This window comes from Heteronotia binoei, chromosome 21 (assembly GCF_032191835.1).
Source record: "Heteronotia binoei isolate CCM8104 ecotype False Entrance Well chromosome 21, APGP_CSIRO_Hbin_v1, whole genome shotgun sequence".
Classification (NCBI taxonomy): Eukaryota; Metazoa; Chordata; class Lepidosauria; order Squamata; family Gekkonidae; genus Heteronotia; species Heteronotia binoei.
Genome location: NC_083243.1, coordinates 177359439 through 177371496, shown reverse-complemented (window position 1 = coordinate 177371496; position 12058 = coordinate 177359439). Strand labels below are relative to the sequence as shown.

General features: G+C 44.5%; 1 protein-coding gene across 1 annotated transcript in view; it reads right to left on the bottom strand.

The window, feature by feature from the left end:
• Positions 1 to 4993, bottom strand: part of LOC132588960 (probable hydrolase PNKD) — a 41413-nt gene extending 36420 nt beyond the window's left edge. The window contains exon 1 of the mRNA XM_060261449.1: positions 4786 to 4993. Within this exon, the coding sequence (XP_060117432.1) occupies positions 4786 to 4949 (164 nt within the window). The 5' untranslated portion in view covers positions 4950 to 4993. The remainder of the gene's footprint in view (positions 1 to 4785) is intronic.
• Positions 4994 to 12058: the final 7065 nt, after the last annotated feature.

Below are 12058 nucleotides of genomic sequence, written 5' to 3'. Positions count from 1 at the left end.
GGAACTGAGCGCGGGGTGAGGGAGAGACACATAGCTAACTATCCCTGCCCTAACCAGCTCATTTAATACCCATTTAACACTGCTTCTATCTGCCTAGAAACAGATTATACAGTTGTTTATAACTCAATATTGTGGCTATTACATGAGGAAGGCAATATGTGGGGGTAAATGTTTCAGTTTCACTATGTATATATGTGCTAATTTCAGTTCTAGTATTTAACTGGACAATTTGAGAGCCCATTCAGCTAATACACATGGTATATGCCCATATTTTCCCACTATACAAAATATTTACATTAAATTAAATTGAGTTCAGTTGCCACCTGTTATTTTACTATGGCCAGATGTTGCAGGAAACCAAGAATGACCTTGTGTAAATGGCTATCCGTTCTTCCTATTTGCTTATCCTGAGTTTATTTGGCAAAATGCCCCAACTACATTTTTTTTCCCTAGTAAAAATCACTTTTATTATTGCAATGTATTGTAATAATATTTATATTAAAAAAAATCAAAGAAAGCACTAATACAAGAATAATACCAATACATTACTTTTCACCCCTTCCATCCCCCTTTTTCTGACTCCCGCCGGTGTTTACTTAAATAAAATAAAAGTATTATTAAATTGCTAAAAATACAAGGTAATAACTCTTAAAAAACCTTATACTCTAATCTCTTAACCTTTATCAAAAGAAAAAGATACTATTAATCCAGTAAAAAAACCAAAAACCATTTCTTCTTTTCTTTATAACCATTCAACAGTTTTCAAACATCACTAAATGTCCCTTTGCTTTCCAATGTTTTTCAACATATATTTGAAATTTCTCCCAATCCATCTTAAACTTCTCCTAAAATGCCCCAACTAGATTTTTTTTTCATGAGGGCATTTATCCCATGTGATCTGCCAACTTCCAAATGCATTGGACTTCGACTTGCAACAAACAGCTGCTGAAATATTTTGATCCTATCGTGTGCTAAACCTCCTGCACGAAGGAAATAATACGACGGAAATGGCAAGCGGGATCCTCGGCCCAGTGCTTTAGTGAGGCCAAATCCTATTCAGTGGACCTCTGAGTTATATTTGATTCTATGTGCAAAACAGACTAACACACTTTAAATAAGTATACTTGGGCACTAAGGGATAGTGATGCTGGTACCCTCCACTTAAGGGGGGGCTGCTCCCAATGCCGAGAAAGCAGAATCACAGCACATTACAAAGAATGTCCATTGGGTTGCAATTGCTTTTAATTCACTGGTTTTATGTGTATTTTTGTTGTACGTTGCCTAGAGCCCGGCAACGGCCGGGATGAGGCGATTCATAAATTTAAATAACAACAATAATATATGTATATTAATATAATAATTTAAAGTAGACCCCTGAAAGGGCTTGTGGGAGCACTTGATTTCCCCCTCTATCCCCTCCCCCCCTCTCTTCTTCTTCCCTTTCCTGGCAGCCTGCACAGCCTTCTCCTACTTCCTTCCGGCTTTCTTACCCGGCGAACACCCTAGCTTTATCTCCTCCCCTTCTCTTCAGCTTTCTCCCCTTCTCTATCTTTAGCAGTGTCTCCCTCGGAAAAGTCTGGCCCAGCAACAGTGGCCAAACTGAGTGATCTGACCAAGCTGCACAGTCCAGCTCGAGGTCAGGTCCAGTTGCATAATGGCCACTGACAGCGCCGGGCTGGACCCAGAGGCATAAGTGACCATTGCCTAGCTGAGCCATGGCTGCTGCTGAGCCTGCTTCCTTCTCCCCTTCCTACCCACCGGTGAAACTACCTTTATCTGCCCTCATGTCTTCAGCTTTCCTTCTTTATCTACCCCTAGCAGCCTTTCCCCAGGAAAAGTCTGGCAGGGCTGTGCGGTGGCTGCCGTTGGGCTAGACTGGGCTGAGCCGCACAGTGGCCCCACAGCTAAGCCAGACTGAGATGTGTAGGCAGCGACAGTCATCGCTGGGCCTCTTCCTGGCAAGTTCTCCTCCATCAGGGGACATGATGGGGAGGGGGGAGTTGGGACCTTTTCCATTCTCACACACACATCCTTTGCTTCACAGAAACCAAGACTTGCTAATACTGTCACGGTTGCCTACCAACCCTCAAAAGCCACTGAGCGTTCAGCAGGCATTCTTTTCTTAAAACTACAAGAGTTGTTTCTGTTATTTAGGGGTGCTTTAATCTCCCTGATTTTTTTTTTTAATATTTCAGATTTTTCTGCAACCCTGTGACTGCCTTCCGGTTTTTTAGAGAAATCCCTTCCAGGCTGTCCCCAGCTCCATTTTGCAGCTCTGTCAACCTATGTTGCGTGATTAGGAAATAGATATATTGGTAACTGATTACTCCAATTTCTGTGCAAAGCATCATATTTCCAGACACAGGGGATTTTTTGCTGACTGTATCAAGAGTATTAAGATGCAAAAGTCTCCCCCAAACCATTTCACCAGCCAGTTTCAGACATCACACAACAAAAAAGAGAGCTTGGGAGGAGCAGCTTTTTGAGCCTTTTTAAATTTGCTTCTTATATAGCCTACCTTTCTCTCCAAAGGCGACCCAAAGTGGTTGACGTTCTCTTCTCTACCATAGCTTCCTATGTAAGTGTTATCATAGCTCCTTTAACTACTGCACTACCGTTCCAGTTATTGACATGGGGGGAAAGAGTTAACAGCAGAGAGAAGATTCTTGTGTGGTAACCGAGACTCCTCATTCTGCCCTCTCTTTTTATTTTCTTCTGTGTTCCAGTCCTAAGCTTTCTTTCCAGTTATGACAGGACTGAGCATCTCTCATCTCCACCACTAGTGCAACCACCCTGTCTTTGGTAAAAGTATCCCAGAGTGAGCCTCTTTTGGAACACAAGAATTTACTTTGCTCTAGGGCAGTCCATGCAAATAATTTTCCCTATCAGTTAAAACATTCATTCAGTTTGTCAAAGAAACGTGTGTGTTTCTCAAACTCAACTAATTTGCCTGCTGCCATCCTCTGAATACAATAACCTTTTAGCACCCAGCACATAAAAAAGCATGAAGACCTTGTATTAGTGGGAAATGTCCTTTTGCGGGCACCCACCCCTTTTCTCCCACATTACAGCCTTCCCAACTTCTCCATCTGGTCCAGCTCAGCAAGAGCTTTCTTCTTTGTCTTCATGGTTTCCCTTTTTATATGACTCAAAACCACCGGGTTAAAGTTTCTTCCCATCTCTTTCTACATATTCCACTTTCTGCCAAATGTCATTTAGCCATATTACAATTCTTGCTCCTTGCCCATCTTCAGTTCCAAGCTGCACACAGCCTTGAGTTAATCAGAAGCAGGACAGACAGCTAGATAGACCCATATACCACATGGAAGGGACACAGACTTGGATGCTAAGGGCCAGAGAGATCCCAGTACAGAATGGAGATCTCTAAAGAAAACGCATTTTTGCCAAGCTTTGTATGGGACTGGAAAGCTGGTCCTTCCCCACCCTTTTCTTTCCCCTAAATCCAGCACTTTCCAGAGGAAAACCTACTTGTATGTGAAATGATGTCAGCAGCTAGCACATGCCCAGGGAGCGAAGAGGAAAACAGTGGCAGGAAAGCTCCAGCCTCTTGACCCGAGCACTATAGTGACTTGAAAAGCAAAACTTCATAACTCCTAAGCACTTTGTAAGAGACTAAAGATCAAAGCAGCATGAGATGAGTTCCCCTTTGGGTACATCGAAACACAATAGAGATAGATTGCTTCTGTCCACAAAGTAGCTTCAGATGTCTCCTCCCCAACAGAAGCTACAATCTAAAATCAGCCTACAAACCACCCGCAGTGCAATCCTAAGCAGAGTTCGCTGAAGTCAATGGGCACAGAAGGGCGTAACTCGTTTAGGACTGCACTGACAGTCTCCTAGATCCCCGTACGTCTAGACCAATTTCGCACTAGAGCTTAAATTCTGGTTTAACTCCGACCCCAAACTGACTTTCTACACTAAAACCATAGAATCATGGTTGAGTCACAAAGTTGTTTTTTCTGATTCTATGATTCTAGTGTAGAAAGTCAGTTTGGGGGCAGAGTTAAACCAGGATGAAAGCTCTAGTGTGACAACTGGTCCAAGTCTGTGCAGTACTCTTCAGCAATAACGCACACAGGAACGCACAAGCACATTCAGAAACTTCAGATCTAAACAGAGGACCACCCCCTCCTTACCAATGGAAGCCGCCATACCCTAAGACCTACAAAGAATTCCCATCACTCATTAACCATGCCTGCCAAACTTTCAGGTACACATTCCTCTTGTAAAATCTCGATTGTTTTACACCTCAAACTGCAGCTCCTCGCCACATACCAGATCCTCTTCCTCTATTACATAAGCTTGGACACAAGCAGCTCTACACACGCCTCATCGATGCAGGATTTCTCAAACAGCCTGCAAGGGAAACATCTCCCTCCCCTACAATACAAGCTACTGGATGTCTAGAATTAACCCCCACCCTCCCCACAGCCTGACTTCCCCACTTCGCAGCGCCCTCTGGATTTGAGCATCGATCTCTTCAAGGACGAGTCCGTTGGGGAGGAGACAGGGGAGGGACGGTGGCTCAGTGGTAGAGCATCTGCTTGGGAAGCAGAAGGTCCCAGGTTCAATCCCCAGCATCTCCAAAAAAGGGTCCACGCAAATAGGCGTGAAAATCCTCAGCTTGAGACCCTGGAGAGCCGCTGCCAGTCTGAGAAGACAATACTGACTTTGATGGACCCAAGATCTGATTCGGTATAAGGCAGCTTCATACGTTCCTGGAGAAGACCCAGGGCTCATCCCACCCACCCTCGGTTCACTCACCCGATGCGGAACAGCAAGGGGCCAGTCAAGGCCATGAGCACCTGGTGAAAGCGGCACCGCACGGCCGACAACGGGTAAAAAACAATTCCCAGGCCTCGGTAACCCCCGGCGACGAAAGCGGCAGTCAGAATCCGGAGACGCAGCAGGCAGCCCGGCCAAGCCATGCTCTGCAGAGGGAGCGCGGCAAGCAAGCAACCAACCCGGCTGCCGGCCTTGGAACCACCCCGCCCCCCTGCAGACCCCGCCCCCTTGCAACGCAAGGAGCTTGGCGTGCGCCGCCCCCCTTAGGGGCGCCAGTGCAACGCCGCCCTACGCAGCAGCGAGGGGTGGTGCATGCGTTAATAAAGCAACTATTAATAACACGAATACAGAGGAGGAGAAAAAAATAGAATTGTCTCATAATGCTTTTTAAAGGTCTCTGTGGTGCTTAGCGAACTATTCGTATTAAAACCGGCGAATCTTATTTCAATGAACTGCGTTAGGAGAGCTCGTGGCCAGCCAGTCCAATGGGTGTAATTATGCGTAACTGAATAACAAGTTACGCAGTCCTTCCGAAATGAGTAGTAGGGGATCTCAATGCTGTTTCTCCCAGCTTAGCGTGCCTGTGGGAAGGAAACTGCATTTCCCCATCTCTCAGAGTGGTCCCAGCTGTCTTTGTTGTTGCTCTCTGTTCTCTCGGTCTAAATATGACATTCTGTTTAGATGTGTGTTCTTTATCTATTGCTGATGTTACCAGTTTCCCTTTTCCCAAGTCAGAGAGTATGTTATTTTATTATCTGTACTTTTCTTTTCAGATTTATAGCTCAGTCCTATTTTTTTTTTTCCTGCTGATTCTGTACACATTTTGGTTCTCTTTCTGGTTTTGGGTTGTCTGGCTTCTTGCTATGCTTCCCCATTCCTGTCTTAAATTCTTGTATCTGGCATGCAGTCTGCTGCCTGCCTTCCTGTTCTGTACACAACACATGTCTATGTTTCTCTACCTTTCTCTACAGTTTATTTACATTCTGGGTACAATTGGGGAGGGGCTTACACTCTATTTTAATATTGCTGTCTTAACAACTGAGAGCAGCAGTATAATCAACATTGGGGTTTCAACATTCATTGAACATATGAAGCTGCCTTATACTGAATCAGACCCTTGGTCCATCAAAGTCAGTATTGTCTTCTCAGACTGGCAGCGGCTCTCCAGGGTCTCAAGCTGAGGTTTTTCCCACCTATTTGCCCGGACCCTTTTTTGGAGATGCCGGGGATTGAACCTGGGACCTTCAGCTTCCCAAGCAGATGCTCTACCACTGAGCCACCGTCCTTCATTCATTATGTTGCTTGAAAATTCTGTTCATAATGTCAATTGCTCTGACCAAGATAATCTAATCTGGAGGGGAGTATAACATCGCCATATTTCAGAAAAAGGAAAGGTCCCCTGTGCAAGCACCAGTCGTTTCTGACTCCGGGGTGACATTGTTTTCACAGCGTTTTCACAGCAGACTTTTTACGGGGTGGTTTGCCATTGCCTTCCCCAGTCATCTACACTTTCCCCTCCAGCAAGCTGGGTACTCATTTTACCGACCTTGGAAGGATGGAAGGCTGAGTCAACCTGGAGCAGGCTACCTGTACCAGCTTTCGCTGGGATCGAACTCAGGTCATGAGCAGAGCTTAGGACTGCAGTACTGCAGCTTTAACACTCTGTGCCACGGGGCTCTTATATTTCTGGGGAAAAAAAATTCAGAAAAAACATGGATGTAAATAGTTGACGATTATTTTTAGAATATGTCTTAGAGTTTAGCAAGTTGTCTTATTTTGCTTATTTAATTTATATGCAGAGTACATGATGTGAAACGTCAGCCTGGATGAAGCACAAACCGGAATTAAGATTGCCGGAAAAAAGATCAACAACTTCAGATATGAAGACAATACCACTCTAATGGCAGGAAGTGAAGAGGACCATAAAAGCGTCCTGCTGAGGGTGAAAGAGGAGAGTAAAAAAAATGGTTCAAAAGGAACTCAACATCAAAAAAACTAAGATCACGGCATCTTCATATTCGTGGGATCCAAGATCACTGTAGATGGTGACTGCAGCCATGAAATTAAAAGACGCCTGCTCCTTGGGAGGAAAGCTATAGCAAACCTAGGCAGTGTCATGGGTGCTGGGGGCCCTGCAGAAGAAGCCGAGCCTGCAGAAGAAACTGTGCCCCTGCCACCTGCACCAGTGCCCCTGCCTCCTGCTGGAGAAGATCCAAGCCCCCCTGCCTCGCCCTCTCGGGTGGCTCGTGTGCGTGACCGCCTTCGTCAGGACCTCAGGGATCGGAGGAGGGCGGCACGCTCACGAGCAAGACGCTCCCTGAGCCCTGAGTTTTGAAAGGATTCTGGCCCTTCTAGGAGTGAGGGTGCTTGGGTCTCAGCAGGATCCTGGCCGCCCTCGAGTCAGCAATTAGCCCAAATGGGCAACAGACAGCAGAGAACTATATAGCTGTGGGCTTTGGGAGGAGGCTTTGTGGAAGCAACTAGTCACTTACCTGACGTCCTAGCATCCACTTCGGCTTCTGACTCCGGCTTCTGGACCCCCTGACTCTGGCATTGACCTCTGGACCCCCTGACTTCGGCTTCTGAACCTCTGACCTGTGATACCTGGACGGTGATTCGGTTTTGGCGCTTTGGACCTTCCTTGCTACCCAGCTACAGACCTTGGACTGCCCCTGGACTTCACCTGGCCTGGCCCTAGCTCGTGACAGGCAGCATAATAAAAAGTAGAGACCTCACACTGCTGACAAAAGTCTGCATAGTCAAAGCAACGGTATTTCCAGTAGTAATGTATGACTGTGAAAGTTGGACCATAAGGAAGGCCAAGCACCAAAGAACAGACGCTTCCAAATTGTGATACTAGAGAAGACTCTTGAGAGTCTCTTGGAGGGCAAGGAGATCAAATCAGTCAATCCTAAAGGAAATCAACCCTGACTGTTCCCTGGAAGGTCAGATACTGAAACTGAAGTTCAAATACTTTGGCCACCAAATGAGAAGGGAGCACTCACTGGAGAAGACCCTGATGATGGGGAAAATAGAAGGTAAAAGAAGAAGGGGACAGCAAAGGATGAGATGGTTAGACAGTGTTATCAATGCAATGAACATGAATTTGAGCAAATTTAGGAGGACAGTGGAAGATAGAAAGCAGTGATGTGGTCCATGGGATTGCAAAGAGTCGGACTCAACTGTGCAACTGAACAACAACAAAGGTATGAAAACCATGTGACGAATTTGTACATATTCATAGCATACCTTCATTTTCTCTTTTGTATATATTTTGACCCAAAAAATCACAAATATTCCAGAAGTCTTGCTTTCACTGGTTTTAGTGAAAATCAGTTCTGTAGTCATAAAGTGGTGATCATTTAAGCTGAAACTTGGGTAAAAGCAAGTTATGAGATAACTTGCCTTCAGTAAAGTGAACTGTTGTAGAACGTCTTCTTCTCCTTTCCAAAACATAGTAGTCCTTGCTGAGTCAAACGCTGAGGTAGTAAACTGGGCCGTGGTACTGGAGTCAATTAAGCGGAAAAGTGGAGCTTTTTTGTAGGGAAAAAACCAGCAGGATCTCATTTGCATATTAGGCCACACACCCCTGACATCACCATTGATAAACTTGATATAACTTGATAAATGTTTTATGGTTTTATATGTTTTATGGAATTGATTGTTTTTATGATACTGTAAGCCGCCCTGAGTCCGCTTGCGGAGAGGGCGGGATATAAATGTAAAGTAATAAATAAATAAATAAATAAATAAATAAAATTGTTTCACACGGCTTTTTCTACAAAAAAAGCTCAACAGGAACTCATTTGCATATTATGCCACATCCCCTGATGCCAAGCCAGCCAGAACTGCATTCCTGATAAAAAAAAAAAGGCCTGGGAAAAGGGAATTCCAAGACAGAAAGAGGTACGCAGAGAAAAGAAAGTAGGGCGTGCGTTGATGCATTTACTTTTAAAGGTGTTTTTGAGTTCTTTTTGTTTTCAGTTGTGCAATTTTAATGCGTGAAGAAACAACAGCAGAACAATGCATGCAACACCATGTAAACAATACTGACTTCGATGGACCGAGGGTCTGATTCAGTATAAGGTAGCTTCATGTGTTCAATATGCTAATTTTGCCTCAATAACCTGTTACATTTCTTTGAGGGTGTGAACAAACATGTGGACAAAGGAGACCCGATAGATGTTGTTTACCTTGACTTCCAGAAAGCTTTTGATAAAGTTCCTCATCAAAGGCTCCTTAGAAAGCTTGAGAGTCATGGAATAAAAGGACAGGTCCTCTTGTGGATCAAAAACTGAGTAATAGGAAGCAGAGAGCGAGTATGAGTAATAGGAAGCAGAGAGTGAGTATAAATCTAACTCCTTTTTGTTCTGTGCTTTATAGACACTGCACTCCTTCAGTTATTTTAATATGAATCTTAATGCCCCTGTATACATAGATGGCACGGTCTCATTTGGAGTACTGTGTGCAATTCTGGTCACCGCACCTTAAAAAAAGGATATTATAGCATTGGCGAAAGTCCAGAAAAGGGCAACTAGAATGATTAAAGGGCTGGAACACTTTCCCTATGAAGAAAGGTTGAAACGCTTGGGGCTCTTTAGCTTGGAGAACGTCGACTGCGGGGTGACATGATAGAGGTTTACAAGATAATGCATGGGATGGAGAAAGCAGAGAAAGAAGTACTTTTCTCCCTTTCTCACAATAGAAGAACTCGTGGGCATTCGATGAAATTGCTGAGCAGACAGGTTAAAACGGATAAAAGGAAGTACTTCTTCACCCAAAGAGTGATTAACATGTGGAATTCACTGCCACAGGAGGTGGTGGCGGCCGCAAGCATAGCCACCTTCAAGAGGGGTTAGATAAAAATATGGAGCAGAGGTCCATCAGTGGCTATTAGCCACAGTGTGTATATGTGTATATATATATATAATTTTTTTGGCCACTGTGTGACACTGAGTGTTGGACTGGATGGGCCATTGGCCTGATCTAACATGGCTTCTCTTATGTTCTTAATCTTATTATATTAGTCTGTCATCTGTTTGCTTGTTGATGAAAGTCTCAAAAGTTGATTTGTATCATTGTGGAATTCTTCCAGACATACTAGGGAAAATGTTCTCACTTGGCAGCGTCTGCTTGGGGACTAGGCTTGCCAATCCCCAGGTCCCAGCGCGGGTTCTTCCGCTTTTCCAGGATCCTTCCCGCCCCCAGTCAGCTGGCCAGTGGGGGAAAGCCCTGCCCCCAGAGGACCATGTGCCTTTCCACCTCCGGAGGCTTCAGTCTCTGATTGAAAGGCTTCCTCTTGGGATGGTGTGTCTGTGTTACTTTAAAGAAGTTGGCAGCAACTCGTGAGTAGAGAGGCCAATCCCTCACTACAGAGTTGCCAAAAGAGGGGTGGGGGAGGGAAACATTTGCTGAGCACTTCATTATTCCCTATGTGGAAATCGATTCTCATAGGGTATAATGGGAATTGATCTGGAGGTTTTGGGGGCTCTGGGGGAGCTGTTTTTTGAGGTAGAGGCACCAAATTTTCTGTATAGTATCTAGTGCCTTTCCCCAAAGTACCCCCCAAGTTTCAAAACGATTGGACCAGGCGGTCCAATTCTATGAGCCCCAAAAGAAGGTGCCCCTATCCTTCATTATTTCCTATGGAAGGAAGACATTTAAAAAGGTGTGCTGTCCCTTTAAATGTGATGGCCAGAACTCCCTTGGAGTTCAATTATGCTTGTCACACCCTTGTTCCTGACTCCGCCCCCAAAGTCTCCTGGCTCCACCCCCAAAGTCCCCAGATATTTCTTGAATTGGACTTGGCAACCCTATTGGGGACATTTGTTGAATGTTTTTCTAGCCAAGGCCACCAGATGGTGTGATAATACAATGCCATGAAAGTTCTGGGAGGGAGCAAAGCATGCAACACAAGCAGAACAGCGTGTCTGTGATTTCTACTCTGGGCAGGTATGCTCCCAGTGAACTCTGGGCACAAATCTGAGCTCTCTGTAAGGATGGGATTTGTCTGCATGATGGTTTTTTACTGGTATCTCAGGAATGATGCACAGAATGTAAACAAACAGCATGCACTGAAAATAGTAGCCATTCAATATTACTCCTTTATTTTACTTATTTTCCCAATAAACTCTTGTAAAATCCTTTTTTGTCAGAAAGAAGCCTTCACAGCACATCCTACATTTCTGGCTCATATACCACTTTTTAGCCTCATTTTGTCCAATTCTGTTTTTTAAAAATACTCTGCTTCTTCTGTGCGAAGTCCATCTATTGCTATGGCAACCCTGATGTCATAAAGACGTTTAGCATTTTAAAAGCATCTGCAAGGCATAGGACAATGAAGGGCTTCTATGACACCTGACAACATTTTGGATCCCAGTGTTGTCTGCAATATTATCATCACAATAGTGCAATGCCTTAACAAGTAGCTAACCCATCTCTCTCTGTCCGTCCATCATCCATCCGTCCGTCCGTCTGTCCGTCCGTCTGTCATCTAGCTATCCGTCTGTCTGTCTGTCATCTATCTATCCGTCTGTCTGTCTGCCTGTCATCTATCTATCCGTCTGTCTGTCTGTCATCTATCTGTCTGTCTGTCTATCATCTATCTATCTATCCGTCTGTCTGTCTTTCTATCATCTATCATCTGTCTGTCTGTCCATCTGTCTGTCATCTATCTATCCGTCTGTCTGTCTGTCATCTATCTATCCGTCCGTCTGTCTGTCTGTCATCTATCTATCCGTCTGTCTGTCTGTCTGTCATCTATCTATCCGTCTGTCTGTCTGTCTTCTATCTATCTGTCTGTCTGTCATCTATCTATCTATCCGTCTGTCTGTCTGTCTATCATCTATCTATCCTTCTGTCTGTCTGTCTGTCTATCATCTATCTATCTGTCTGTCTGTCTATCATCTGTCTGTCTGTCTATCATCTGTCTGTCTGTCTGTCTAAAATTTCTGACAACTCATCGGTTACTCATTTCAGTCACACACACACTCCAGGTCTATTTGCTTATCCATTCTCATATTTAAGAATAAATGCAGCCAGGATTTTATTCTGTGGTAATGACATTGGTAAGTCACAGTTTGGATATCTCAGCATTATCACCAGATCAGGACTTTTGAGATTGTCTTATGTGGGAGATTCCTTGTGTTTGGCTGTGCAGGAGTATGAAAAATAAGCATACCTTTTAACAGGACAGCTCGGTTCAGGTCCAGTAGCACCTTAAAGACCAAAGAAGATATTTGGGGTTGCAGCA